This window comes from Trifolium pratense, linkage group LG3 (assembly GCF_020283565.1).
Source record: "Trifolium pratense cultivar HEN17-A07 linkage group LG3, ARS_RC_1.1, whole genome shotgun sequence".
Lineage (NCBI taxonomy): Eukaryota > Viridiplantae > Streptophyta > Magnoliopsida > Fabales > Fabaceae > Trifolium > Trifolium pratense.
The window spans coordinates 32,860,307-32,875,745 of NC_060061.1; the positions used below are offsets into that span (position 1 = coordinate 32,860,307).

Sequence of the window (15,439 nt, forward strand, 5' to 3'; positions counted from 1 at the left end):
TTATAAAGTCTTGGAAGCTTAACTGTTTCAGTTGGTAGTTTTGGATGAGTAGGTAGCAATGGCATGTAATAGTCAATTTGCAAGATTGTTGTAAGAGATGTGTTGAACTTCTCTCCCGTGATAAGCTTGTGTTCTTCTTAGTTCTTACAGGTTATCAAGAGAAAAATTAGCTCATGGTAAACTACATATTAGAAACGAATCAAATGTCTTAATGCAATAAAAAGATACTATTATAAAACTGAGTTGCTCAAAAATCTAAGTTCTAACTATTGGAGCAAATCATAGATACTCTTATAAAAGTAAGTTCCTTAGTGTGATACTACTCCGTCCCAAAATATAAGCAAAAAGAGGTCAATAAAAGTGAATGTATCTAGACTAAATTTTAAACCAAATACATCAACTTTCATTGACCAATTTTTGCTTATATTTTGGGACGGAGGGAGTATGTCATAATGGAGGTCACTTGGTAGTGGATATTCACCATAATGACCTCTTAAATTTTTGCCACTTAAGATACTCTTGTAAAACCCCTTTGACTGGTTGGCAGAAAATGGCTAATTTATCAATTCTCCAATCTAACGGAAAGTGATAAATTTTAAAGCAATTGAACAGGTAACACTTACTTACCCATTAAAGTACAACCAATCAATATTCAAATTACAATAAAATATAAATCAAAGAATACATAAAAAATCATAGTAAAAGACATGCTCAAATTTCATGATTGATTTTTGTGAAAAAACAAAAAATTCCATGATTGTGCCTTAAAACTTCAGATTTTGAAGACTTAAAAGGAGAAAATACAATGGAAAATAAACTACTCTCCAGCTCATGTGATAAAAAAGCTGCAGAGAATTTGAAGTGCAGTGACGCCGGTTGCCCCGGTTCAACCTGCAATTTCTCAATTCATAGTACTTAATATGTAAATCTAGCCACTAAACTCTTAAGAGTTAAAACAAAACAAAAAAGCGATCTCAAAGCAAACACCAACATTGTCTCAAATCCAACACCAACACTGTCGATTAATCAATGACTGTCGCTTTACAAGAAATATTGTTTTTCTTTCTAGAAAAGAAAAGGAGAATAATAGAAGAAAAGAATATGATTAGCCCGAAATAAGGCTGAAACCAATTAAGGAGGAGAGAAGATATGAGTACAAAGAATCATAAATAACAATGGGTCAAGGAACCAAAAATTTATAAAACTAATTCCCAGACAATGTACAAAAAATTCAAGCTGATGATATAGAACAGAGATCTTCAAAAACTTGTCTGATGTTGGGCCTTTCATTTACAGGGAGAATACACCTGAGAGATGTTGCAAGCAGATGGTCCATCTCTTTAGAGGATTCTTCGCCACCTGCAATGTCTCTGTCTATACAGTCCATTACCCTTCCTTCTCTTTCACACAGCCTAACCCAATCTGTAAGATCGACAGCACCTGATTGTCCAGATATTATGTCGCCTGCACTTTTTCTTGTTAATAATTCCATTAGGATCACCCCAAGTGCATACACATCGGCCTTAAAGGATGGAAGTGGTTTGGAAGCAGAAGCAAGTTCTGGAGCACAGTATCCAAGTGCTCCTAGATTTAGCATCTGCTCTGCAACTCCAGCTGATGTCATGAGCCGGTGCAAACCGTAGTCAGTAAGACAAACACTGTATTCAGGGCCTGCTAACAGAATATTTGTCGGCTTCAGATTTCCATGGGGAAGCCCTCGATCATGTAGGTATAAAAGACATCTTGCAACTTCAACTGCAACTCTTATTCTCTGGCTGAATGACAATGGCGAGTACCTCCGGGGTGTGGTCTCTGTGCAAACAGATACATTAATATTATACTAACTAACTATGCAAAAAGCTATAGTCATGTAAAAATACCCCTATACGAACAATGCAGATGATAACTATAGGACACGATAAATGCTACCAATAAAAAGAACAAAACTTAGGTGGAGTTTCATATGTAATGTTTTCACCGTTCTCCAAACAGTATCTCAAATTTTGTCCTAAAAATAATACTTTTAAACAAAACAAAACATAAAAGATAGTGGAGGTTTGAGATATGACGACGGAAAAGTTAATTATTACCATAGAGATGGAGGGCCAAGTTGTCTCCGTGAATGTAGTCAGCTAAAAGAAGCCTCTCCTGCTCCCTAGGCCCCCAATAGTATGCTAGTAACGGGACAATGTTTGGATGCCTCATTGAACCGATCTTTTTAACTTCTCTAGCAAATTCCTTTTTAAGTTTGACCAGCCCCACCCTTAACCATTTTACAGTCAACATATGACCATTGTCCAGAGTAGCTTTGTACAGAGTGCCATGGCTACTTCTGCCAAGAACTTCAGCCGGAGCTCGAGATAATTCCTCTGCGGTGAATGCTAGTGAAGAATCCAGGAAAAACAGTTCCCCGGCCAGTCGATCTGGTGAGTAAACGTCCAACATCACAGGCTTTTCACAAGCCTCTATAAAGCGTGGCGAGGACGACAATGGGGAACCAGGAGAAGACTTCCTTCCAGATGACATGGGAAGGTTATCCATCAAATTAGGAGGTGCTGAACTGGTTGCTACCACTCCCTCCGGCAAGCAGTGCTCAGAAATTTCAGTTATAAACTCTGACTGCTGTCCAGAAAGTGACCTTGAATTGGATGTCAATAAGTGATCATTTGAAAAGCTCAGTGAAGATGATGAGGGTTGAGCATTTGTATGGAACTTGAAGAGGGAAGGCCTTGAAAGTCCTCCTAACTTGGCATCTCTTCCGGTAGCTGGGCCAGCAAAACCACTTCTCCCACGAAATTCTTTTGCTTGTGTTCGATGATAAGCCAATAAAACAAAAGCAATCATCACAGCAGCCCCCACAGAAGCAAGGATAATTGCTATCCTGATATTACTCTTTGAACTATGATGTTTACCTTCATCTGGATTATCTGGCAGTGCAGCAGAACGTTCAGGAGAATTACTTGGTAACTTAAGCTTTTTATTTCCAGGGTAAAAGGATGCAGAAGGAAACCGCCGCAAATCTTCGGGAACAGGGCCAGATAGATCATTATTGGACACATTAAATACAGTCAAATTATTTGAAAGCTTGTCGGGAATATTTCCAGTAAATTTGTTGTTAGACAAATCAAGGTACTCCAAATCAATAAGTTTGCTCAATTCATTTGGAAGCTGTCCGGAAAAGCCATTACTTGCCAGATTCAGCTGTTTGAGCTTAATCATTCTACCTATATCAGAAGGCAAGACACCTTCTAAAGAGTTGTTGGATACATCAAAATATTCCATTGGCTGATCAGGAGGCATAAGTAGTAATTCACTTACCCCTGAACCATGAAGCAAAAGTGGCCCTGTAAATTGATTTCCAGAAAGATTCAGTCTGATCAATGATGATGAAGCAACTAAACCAATTGGGATGGATCCATTAAGTTCATTAAAACTTAAGTCAAGGGTAGACAATTTTGAATATGTCCCTAAAATAGAAGGCAAGGATCCTGACAGCTTGTTTGAACTCAGATCAATAATCTCCATACTGGCTTCCCAGTTCTCTATTACAGAAATGTCGCCAGAAAACATATTCCTGCTGAAATCTATGACTGTACATCTTCCCAAAGATGTTGGCAATGAGCCTGATAAACTATTCCACGAAAGATCCAAAACATTTAAAGTGGATGAGTTAATTACAGCAATTGAGCCTGCACATAAGCAAAGATATGCAAATCAATTAACAGAGTATTGAGTTTACCGTGTCTTTCTTTGTCTAAATAATTCAAATCCCCAAAATCTGAAATACAAATACTTCACAAACCATGATGCAATAGTTATTTATATATAAAAGAGCCTCATGAAAATTTATTTCACAACGGGTGAACAAAAAGCTTTTAAATGAAAATGCAAGCAGAATAAAGCGGCGAACAAAGGCTGGAGGTGAACAAAACAACGACATACAGAAAAATATAAGACAAAACCAATTCAGAAGAAAAAGTTTTGTACTGAAGGAATTAAGGAAAACATGAGACAGTTCAGAGGCTTAAACATCCAACTTGAAGAAAAATATCTCACAGGTCATCAGAGGATTACAAAATATGATAAAAATGAGCCAAACACCAAGCATCATAAGATCCATTCACATAAAAAGTCAAATGTTTCAAATAGACAAAAACAAAATATACAAAGAGGCAAACAAAAACAGATAATGCATGATTGAATGTAATGAAGATCATCCACAAGTGTTCGTCAGAAGAAACATATAACACAAAATATTCAACATCCTCTCTTCTCACCTCTTATACCCATCCTCTGTTCGCCCTTCTCTACGTCTATCGACAGACAACAATTGTATTGATTTATTTATTTTTATTACAATGAGGGACTAAGCCCAAGAAAAAAGAGAAATTACACCAAAATCGACCGAGGGATAGTAAACTAAACCCTGAAACATCAGCAGAAATTAAATGTCTAATTGGACTCAGACAAGTCTCAAAAAAACAAACATTACAATTCAACTCAGACAATTGTATTGATTAATTTGGAAGTATGTTGTTTCCATTAAAACACCCCGTTATCGAAAAGGATACGCGTTATCATTTCCGCGCCTTATCCACGTACTAAAACGTACATGCATGCACATAAATCCACAATCAAATGCATACTAAAACGCACGTGCATGCACATAAATCCACAATCAAATGCATAATAAAACGCATGTGCATGCACATAAATCCAAAATCAAATGCATACCAATGCCACGTTATCATTAAAACACCCGTTATCGAAAAGGTTACACGTTATCATTTACGCACCTTTTCCACATACTACAAACACACGTGCATGCACGTAAATCCACAATCAAATGCATACCTAAGCCACATTATCACTAAACACCGGATATTGAAATAATTTCTCTTGATTAGAAATATAGAATCCAACATGCATAGTGCAATGTATGCTCCTAAAACTGAATTAGATAGGTAATTCTGACAAGACAAAACTTATAACACAATATTCAACAGCCTCACATCTCACCCCCTACCTATCATCCTCTATTCGCCCTTTCTCAATGTCTATCGACAGACGACAATTGTATTGATTTACTTGCAAGCATGTTGTTTCCATTAAAGCACATGCAAAATGGAATTTACAAACTTTCGTTAAAACACCCGTTATCGAAAAGGTTACGCGTTATCATTTACGTTTTCCACGTACTAAAATGAACGTGCATGCACATAAATCCACAATCACATGCATACCTACGCCACGTTATCCTTAAACACCCGTTATTGAAATAATTTCTCTTAATTAGAAATTTAGAATCCAACATGTATATTGCAATGTATGCTCCTAAAACTGAACTAGATAAGTAATTCTGTCAAGACAAAACTTGAAAAGATACAAACCAAAAAATAGGTTAAATGTGAACAAATAAACAAACACAGATCAATGCTACACCTACAAGTCTACAACTAACAAGCTAGTGATACTGATCCTGAAAGTAAAAAATATATACCAGAAAAGCCATTAGAGCTAAGATCCAATTCTTGCAAGGACATTGAACTCAGCAACAAGTCTTCAGGAACAGCACCAAAGAAGAGATTCCGTGCAAGCGTCAGAATCCGAAGTTCAGGCAAGGAACCGAAAGAAGGAAGCTCCCCTCTAATCAAATTATCACTCAAATCCAAAGTTTCCAAGTTGCGAAACAATGCAATTGAATCACTTGTGAAAAATTCTCCATTCAATTTGTTACGACTAAGGTTCAAAAAACGAACAGTATTAGCCAAAGATGAAACATTTTCAAGAGTAAGTGAAAGTCCACCATAGAACTGATTTAGACTTAAATCAAGAAATTCGACGTTGTGAAGAGTCGAAATCAATTCACCAATGTCAGCCCAGAGTTTGTTAGAGTGCAAATCAAGAACCCTAAGTTGTTGAAGATTATTAAGACCAGTTGGAAATCCACCTTTGAAATCATTGTGTGATAAATTGAGGTAATTAAGACCCCAAAGATCGTTGATCCGAGCCGGAATTGGACCGATGAATTTGTTGTTAGAAAGATCCAAATGCTGAAGTGAAGTTATCGTTCCTAATGAAGGAGGTAACCTTCCGGTGAACTGATTACCAGCGAGACTAAGATTTTTCAGCATTTTGAGGTCAAGTAGAGTTTGAAATTTCAATTCTCCGGTGAGATTGAAATGGTCGAGAACAATTCCGGTGATGTTTCCGGTGAGTTCGTCGCAGAAGATACCTTGCCATGAAGTAGGACATACGTTGACGTCGTTGAGCATGGAAAGGTTCCATGAGTTGAGAACTCGTTCATCTGGATCTGAGGTTATTCCTTTTTTGAATTCGAGTAGAGATCGGAGCTCCGGTGATGAGGCGGAGCAAGTTGTGAGTAAAATGAAAAGTAAATGCGCCGCCGCGGAGAGGAAAAAGGTTGGTGGAGGAGTCATTGGAGTGAATGTGAATCAAAACGACGCGTTTTAATGATTCATTGATAGAGAAAAAAGAACCCTAGAAGAAGAAGAAGAAGAAGAAGAAGGTTAAGACTTAACAGAAACGTTGGACGGAGGTGGAAGAAGGGTTTGAGAGAGAGAGAGAGAGAGAGTTTCAGTGTAGTGTAGTAGCACTAGTATACTATAGGCTTGTTTTTTATTTTTATATTTTCTACTTATATTTATATTTATTTTAAGATAATTATTACATATATTATTATTATTACTACATATATAAACATATATAAACGGACAATAAACTACGCATTAAACTTACATCCATAAATACAATATTGCTATACGTAATTTATGATTTTTTAGGAATTTTTGTATTACTTCCTCGTGTCTTTTTATAAAAGGAACCGGATCGACAAAAATTAATGTATTTTGTTTATGATATGGACTAAATTCTTTAACTTTTGTTGATCGAATTGTCGCTTATAAAAATAATCGAAGGTAATGTTTTTTTTATAAATTATTACTATTGTTATTAAGAAATAATTATGAAACGGATCGATTTACATCAAAAGTAACTTTGAGTGAGTTAGTATTTATTTTGTTGATATATAAGCGAGAGATTATTTACTATAAGCGTCGTATTATATTAATAATCAAATATGGAAAATTTCATAAAAGTTATTTCGATTTAAAGCATTTACTTATGTAGTTTGATATCATTTGATAGTGCTTATTTCAATTAATAAGAGAAAAAAAATTAATCGAAAGATATGAGTTTAACTCTAGCTGTCAGCCACTAAACCAGTTATCATCCAGCGTGAAAATACTTTTGTAAATGTTCATTGAATCTTAAAATCTAATTGATTAAAATGAACTAAGAAAAAAAAAAATTAGGTACGAAAATGAACTCAAGAAAGTTAATTCACCTAAAAAAAAAAATCTTAAAACATATTAATACTAATAATTAATCACACAACACAACACAATATAAATTTACAAAAACAATTTCCATAAAATAGTAATAAATTAAGAGGAATGGAAGAAATGAGAGGGGGTGGTGAGGTGGAGAGTGTTGGTTGGTGGGAGCTAGTAACTACAGTCTGTAAAAGACAAGTTCCTCGTCCTCTCTCCCTTCATTAATTTCACAATGTTGTACTGTCTTGTGTTTGTGTGCTGTTGTTGTTATTGTTCTCTCTTTCTCTTTCTACCAAGTACGAAGTGTGTGAATGAATTGTTTGTGAGAGACACAGACACAAACGCCAATGTTAGGCTTCGGTCTCTCTCTCTCATCTCTCCTTCTTCTCTATCCAGCCCTACACGCACATGCATATCTATCTAACGCCTATATGCACGCCGTCACTAACACCTTCTTGCCTTAATCTCTATTCTCTTGTTTCATACAAAAATTCATTTGTATTATCTTGTTCTTTCTTTCTTTTAATATTTCTCACTTATTAAATTTTACTTAATAATTTCACTAACTATAATTAATAAATATTTGTAAAAAAAACTACAATTACTAATTAGTAAATACTATGTATGTTTTACTAATTAGTAAATACTTACTAATTTTGTTATTTTGTTACTAATTAATAATTTTCTTTGAGACACCGCAATTTGATGTGCCTGAACAATGAAACTTGACCCTTAAGTCGGCTCTCTTTTAACAATCGAGCTACGGTCGAAACCTTCAGAAACTGCTTCTCACCCGCTTCTAACGAAGGGTTAGTTGAAAGACATATCAAGTGGAACCACAATAACTATTCCTTTGTCATTCTTGATACAGACGAAAGTTGCCTCGACTCTCCTGTTCGAACTGGATTTAGCGGTATTATTAAAAACACTTTCAGCCACTATCTTGCAGGCTTCTCAGGCTTCATTCAAGGGTCATCCGACATTTTGCTCGTTGAACTATACGTTATCTACAAGGCCTATTTGTTGGCCAAAAACATGAGTATTGATGAACTTGTTTGCTACGGTGATTCTTTACATTGTGTCAACCTCGTCAAAGGTCCCATGTCAAGTATCGTATTTATATTGTGTTGATCCAAGACATAAAAGAGTTACTCTCTCAAATCAATGTTTCCATTTATCACACACTTAGATAGTTGAATCAATCCGCATATTTCTTCGCTAAACTCGAAGACTCCTCGGATGCCGACTTCTTGACTCATGCTTCTCCTCCAGAAGGCGTTCATGATCTTCTTGGAAACGATGCAATGAAACCCTTCTTCTTTCGTGAATAGTTTTTCTTTTAATTGTTTTTTTTTTCTTTAGCTTCCTTACCAAAAAAGATAATTTTGTTATTTAAAACCATCGGCACTAATTGTTTCTAAAAAATCGTATCCAAACTAAAATGAGACATAGCAGTAATTATCACTAAATCTTAAATTAATGAGATATAGTTCAGTTGGTAAAGATATTGTATGTTATATGCAGTGATTGAAGTTCGAATTCTGATAGTACTTACACTTATTCATAGGGACTAAAAATAATACTAATTTTAGTAGGACGAAACCATGTGCAAGAAATTTTTTATAGGGACTAAAAATTTAATAAAACTTAAGTTATGATTAAACTTAAAAAGTTTATATTTTATGGGAATAAAAAACATATTTAAGGGTTGTATTAAATTAGGATTTTGAAAGACTATTTTTACAAAAAAAAACTTGAAAATTTTAAAAGATTTTATAGGATCGTATAGACTTTTTAGACTTTTTTTAAAAGACTTTTTACAATCAGCATTTTTTAATTTGGATTTTAAAAGACTTTAATGGATTTTTAATACAGATTTTTAAGATTTCAACTGACTTTATGGATTTTTAATATTGAAAAAAACTTTTCATTATTGGTGAAAAAGAAAGAGAAGTGGATGAAAAAAACAATAAAATTTTAAGGTTGTCACACCAATGCCCAAACCAGTTGAATTTTATGGATTTTTATGATTTTAATAAATTTTAATAAAAAAAAATTAAAGAATAATAATTAACGTGAAAAATGTGTCAAAAAAATTAACGTGAAAAAACAAGTACATCTCTTCCTTTGATTTGGAGATACAAGAGGGAAAAAATTATATATGAATCGATCATAAATTCATAATATATAAGAAAGTAAGAACACAACAATGAAAAATTAAAATCGATGGCCATCAATGACCATTGCCAGTATTATATCTTCTTACAATAATATACATGAACAATATATATTGAGTACACTTGTATGCATGTCCATTGTCATTCAAAAGAAAATTAGCATGAAGAAATTTGAAAGAGATTGTACAGGAATTAATTGTGAAAAGAAAATCCAACAATATTTTTTTACTAACATACAAAGTACAGCGACTAAAAATTTAAAATAACTCTAATGAGTACTGAAACAATTGGGTCTATAATAATACTTTGTGTTTATGTACTTCCTTCGTCCCAAAACATAAGTAAATATTGATCAACAAAAATGAATGTATTTGGTCTAAATTTTTAATCAAATACATCAAATTTCTTTGACTCATATTTAGATATGGCAACGGGGCGGGGCGGGACGGATTGTACTACACCCACACCTGTCCCGCCTCCTTATACCACATCCATCCCCACCATCAAACTCTATCGAGGATAACTATATACCGCCCCCGCCAAAATCATGTTGTAAAGTTTCTTTTGTTTTTTTTATAAAAAGAGTGAAAATAAATAAAATAAAATCATGTTTCAAAGCTCACTTTCTTTTTATGTATATTTTACTTTTTTTTTGTTTACAATGAGCTGAGTATCGAACCTAGGACCTATAACGTACTATTAAATCCATCACAACTAGACCAAACTTAGTGACTTTATATTTTACTATTTAAAGAAGCATAAATAGGTAAAAATATTGCTAAATATAAGGCCAATATGACAATTTTATTACCCGCCCCCATATTTAAAATTCGGGTTTTCCCCGTACCCGCACCCAGTTAGATCGCTTTTTCCCTGCTAAATTCGGAGCGGGGGCGGGTGGGTCTGGATGGAGTATTGAATTAGGATAATCCGAAAGTTACCCGTCACGTCAGACTATTATTTAGACAGTTTTTTTTTATGTTGGTTTCACCCTCTAGTTCATGGGGAAAGGGGGCCCTAGTAGTCCAGAGTTCGGGGCGAGTTCTGGCATCAAGTAGTTCCAATCCCCTCCCAAATGCAGTTACGAGGGATCGAACTGTGGTCCTCCCTACTAACATTTGTGTCAAGTTTTTATTATGTCAAGTTATTCTTCATAGAATAAAGTTGAGAGTTTAGATCAATTTAAAACTATCAAATTGATATGTATTTGAATTATATTGAGCCTATGTTTAGTATCATCATAGGTATTCTTTCGTATCCCATCATGATACCAAACATATAGGTTGTTGAATCCTCCACAACCTAATAATGGTAATTGTATCATTGCTTCTTGCAAGCATAATCACTCTCATTGCTAAAGAACAGATATAAAGATAAAATGGAATGCAATTGCTAAAGAAAGAAGAAAAAAAGAAAGATAAAATAAATTTTTTTGAGCAGTAAATAAAATAATTTTAAATAATTAAGGTTTAAATGTACTTTTGGTCCCTCCATTTTTAAAAAAATGAAGTTTTCATCCCCCTATTTTAAAAACCAACTTTTTAATCCCCCAATTTTAATTTTTTGTTAGTTTTGGTCCCCCACTCCATTTTAGAGTCATTTTTGCTGATGTGGCCTATTACTAATGATGTGGCAGTGCCTATTGGACAATTTATTACATGTCATTACTAAAATTTTAAAATAAATAATTTATTTTTAAAAAATAATAAACATTTATGTGTTCATCATGATCTTTAATATTGTTCATCGTGTTTGTCATCTTCTTTGTCAATAAACCCAAAATTTTCAAATACCACCTTCATCAAAATCAATAAACTCAAACAAATCAAGATTATCTTCAAGAAACCTAAAACATCTTTATCAACTTAAAAAATCTAAATCCCCACATCTATACCCTAAATTTTTTAAATCTTGAAAAATCCCGAAATTCCCTCATTCACAAACTGATTATCAACTCTTTTGGGGGTGAATGTTAGTTTTATGTGGTTATATATCAATTTTAGATCACCTTTGCAAGCTCTATAAGTATTCTTCGACCTAACCCAACCCAGGGGTCAACACCTCACGCAGTTGGAACCTGCATATACCCCCACAATTTTAGGTTCAATTTTCCAGCATATACCCACAAGTTGGTTGTTTGATTATAATGCATACTTCTTTAATTTGGGTGCTCTATTTACTATACTGTGCTTACTTCTTTTTTTCCTCAAAGATCAATTGTATGTTTGATGGTATATTAAAAATTTGTATGTTTTAGGTTTCTAGATGATGATTTTGTTTTGTTTGAGATTGATTTTGATGAAGGTGTTTTCTAAAAATTTGGGTTTATTGATAAAGATGATGATGAACAATGAAGATCATGATAAACACATAAGATGTTTATTATTTTTTAAAATAAATTATTTAATTTAAAATTTTAATAATGACATGTAAAAGAAATTTGTCCACCAGGCGCTGCCACATCATTAGTAATAGGGTAACATCAGCGAAATTGACTCCAAAATGGAGTGAGGGACCAAAACTAACAAAAAATTAAAATTGGTGGATCAAAAAGTTGGTTTTTAAAATAGAGGATCAAAACTTCATTTTTTTTAAAATAGGGGGACCAAAAGTGCATTTAAGTCAATAATTAAATAACATATTTTTTCATTCAAGTATTTTTTTTTTTAAACCCAAGAGAGAAAGGAAAAGAAGAATGAAAACAATAAAAAAAAAATTAAACGGCGTTAAGAAACGGATATTGGGGGTAGATGGGTGGACAAGAAATAAAAGAGGATGTCTGAGTGTGCAAATAGAATGATGTAACCACTACATCTCAACTTCAACTCCTATTCCCATTTTTTATTGCCATTTCAGGTTTCTTTACTTTGACCTTACCATTCAATCTCAACCATCAATCCTCTAATTCTCCTTTGCTTAATTAGATGAGATTATATGGATCCCAGTTGCTTATTCTTAATTAGCTATTCATTGCTTCCACAATTATTATTTAATGATTGCCTTTCCTCCTCTTAAATTATAATACTAAACAAAAATATCGAAAGATATTTTTTAAAAATTTTTAGTAATTTACACATATCCGTTATTTTGGACTGTGTTTAAAGCCTAACAATCGATAAACTAATTCTCTCTTGTGTCGAACTCGGCTCAATTGGACACAGGCCCAAAAGTCACGGCTTCCTACTCAACTATACAAAAGGAATATACAAAAGGAATAAAGTTTTTTTTTTAAAGGCAAATACTAGTATTAATAATAACCAAGTCTATGCACAAGACGAACAAAGACTGGTAAAAAAAACTATAAAAGATTAAATAAGCAAAATTTGAAGATATGAATGTCAAAATAATTGCAAAAAAAATTATCTCTACTAAAAGACATTGATATATGTTGAGACGCAAATTTAAACTCACAATTTTCTACTTCTATAATTTAGAATGTGAGTCTCGTAGCTAAATTTTTTTTAAAAAAATATATCCCATCAACTAAAACCATGAGCATTAGGAGATGAGATGAGAATGAGACCCAAAGGCTTGTATTACATTTAAGGCGCCTCCTAGGATGCTAGAATTTTTTTTTGAACAGTATACAAATTCATTGGAGTGCATTTTTTTTTTATATAGACGAAATGACAAAGATTTCATAAACTTACAAACATAAGTGAAGGAGCTGAGGTTCAAACTCTGATCACTAAGAGCAATATATAAGTAGTTTGGACACTGTATTTTTAAGTAAATTTTCAAACCATCAACTTAATATAGTATAAGTGAGGGTTTCATATACCCCGATATTTTTAAGTAAATTTTCAATAGGATACATTTAATCAAACTATCAACTTTATATTATTGAAAAATATCAAATTAGTCCATTATTATTAGCAGTCGCAGATATAAGGGGGTTCACTACTTCTAGATTATTTGCGGTGTAGCTTTTCTCTTTTTCGGGCTTTAGCCCTCTTTATATATATATATATATATATATATCAAGAGCAATTATATAAGTAGTTTGGACACTGCATTTTCATCTAAAATTTTAAAATATTGATCGAGTATATGATATCCTCACTTATATATTGTTTACCCACATTCTTATCCAATGTGATGCGAGGCTCGTTTAATCACAAAGATTGTCACACCGATATATTAAAAAAAATCATCAATTAAATATATTTTTTACATTTTAATATGCTTGTACACTTTTTAGAATTTAATTTTGATATGTAATTTTGTTAAGAAGTCTCACGTCGAATATGAGTTAGTCTGAACAAGAGTTTATTAGTAAGAAACGATTTTCACCTTTCAAGTTTGTTTTATAGGATTGAGTTAGATACAACTCTTAACTCTAATTTTTTTTTATGCGTGTGAGAATTAAATTTTTTACTTCATTACCTATCCGCTTAACTCACACACCCCAATCACCAAGTCATTCTTATAACTTCGATTATAATATTAAAAATCAGTAAATTTTAATGCTTCCATGAGTTGAAAAGGCAGAATATATATTAGCAAAAATGACCTTTCGTGGAAAGGAGAAATTATCAAGCAAGTATGCCATATAACTAGACATAGACACCCTTTTCTATATTAATTACTCCCAAAAAATATATAGCACCTCTTTTTATTTATTTTGTTGAGAATAATTTTACGTGTCAACATTTTACATTGTCAACATTCACAATTTACTCCTAAAAAAAAGTTCACAAAAGTTAGGAGTGTGCCAACTTATAATATACCATATGCTTTAAATTTTCCATTAAACTTTACTTCAAAAATATTTTGTTTAATACTATACATAGTTTGTGTGTCGTATCTTAATCTATAATCCATAAAATCGAACATTAGATTTGTGTTCATTTTAAATCCTCTTAATACATCTCTTCCACTTAGTTAAAGTTAGAAAACACCAAGATTAGCCAACCCACACTTCGTGGCTCGAGCTTTCTGCTTAGGAATCAAGAGACAGGTCCAAAACTAACCTCAAACTCTCAATTTTAATACTACAATTTATTTATTTTAACAATCTTTATATTAATTAATAAATACAAACGTATCGTCGGTGTTATATATAATATATATCATACTATCTTATTTATACTTAATATGTTACAAAGTTAATTTCTGAGCAGGTACAATAAAATGAGGTTCTCAAAGCCAAAATTGTTTCTCTTTGTGCTTTTCATCTTCATTGTGACTTGTGTTGTTCAAAGGGAAGCAGCAGCAGTAACCAAAGAAAGAGTTGTGAGTGGTGGTTCTGGAAGTAGTTCTGTCAATGTTGTTGTGAGTTTTTTGGACTTTGAAACTTCTTCTAACTCTTAATATTTCCGTTTTGATGTTTTCAATTTTTGTGTGTTACTACTAAGTTATGTTTGGATTAATAACTTAATAATAAGCACTTTTTATATAAGTCCTTATGTATGAGCTACTCCAATAAAAAAAGATAAACAAAATTAAATTATTTTAGTACGAGTTATAAGCTGTTTTCATAAGCTCTCTCTAACTGTTTCACAAATGTTTAAACTTTTTTCTACCGGTCATTATATTGTAAATTATAATTAGGCCTTGTAATTAATATAAGCTTGTACATATATTTTTGCTAACAATAAGAAAACAAAAGAGGTTTAGTTTGCTCAAAGATTTTAGAGTAATTGGGTGATTGTACTATATGCAGAGACGAGGTGAGTGTGAAAAACATGGCGTTGAGTGCAAGAAAGTAAATGGTGGGAATGAAGACTACACTGACTTGGAAGATGAAGACTACATCTACACCAACTCTGTGTTACCTTAGCTGACACACATTGCTTTATTGTATTATGAAGTAATTATTCCTTACTATATATTATTTTCTTGGAGAATGTTAACTTGTGCCCTTAAGGGACATGTTAAGAAGATAAATGTGGAAAATATTTATTG

At 32.9% G+C, this 15,439-nt stretch overlaps 1 protein-coding gene and 1 long non-coding RNA gene across 2 annotated transcripts; one reads left to right on the forward strand and one right to left on the reverse strand.

Moving 5' to 3' along the window:
* Nucleotides 1–992: 992 nt before the first annotated feature.
* Nucleotides 993–6,660, reverse strand: LOC123913954 (probable inactive receptor kinase At5g10020). Its single transcript, XM_045964895.1, has 3 exons — nt 5,501–6,660; nt 2,091–3,689; nt 993–1,812 (listed from the first exon to the last, which is right to left on the reverse strand). Exons 1-3 carry the CDS (start codon nt 6,438–6,440, stop codon nt 1,232–1,234), a joined length of 3,120 nt encoding a protein of 1,039 aa, XP_045820851.1. The 5' UTR covers nt 6,441–6,660; the 3' UTR covers nt 993–1,231.
* A 7,511-nt stretch (nt 6,661–14,171) lies between these two features.
* LOC123917320 lies at nt 14,172–15,369 on the forward strand. Its single transcript, XR_006812431.1, has 3 exons — nt 14,172–14,492; nt 14,656–14,806; nt 15,198–15,369. It is a non-coding gene; the product is annotated as an uncharacterized LOC123917320 (long non-coding RNA).
* Nucleotides 15,370–15,439: the final 70 nt, after the last annotated feature.

Coding starts and splice junctions, on each gene's coding strand:
- LOC123913954 (XM_045964895.1), bottom strand. CDS start 6,440: ATGACTCCTCCACCAACCTTTTTCCTCTCCGCGGCGGCGCATTTACTT. Junction 3,690..5,500: donor TAGCTCTAATGGCTTTTCTG/GTATATATTTTT, acceptor GCTTATGTGCAG/GCTCAATTGCTGTAATTAAC. Junction 1,813..2,090: donor CTTGGCCCTCCATCTCTATG/GTAATAATTAAC, acceptor CTGTTTGCACAG/AGACCACACCCCGGAGGTAC.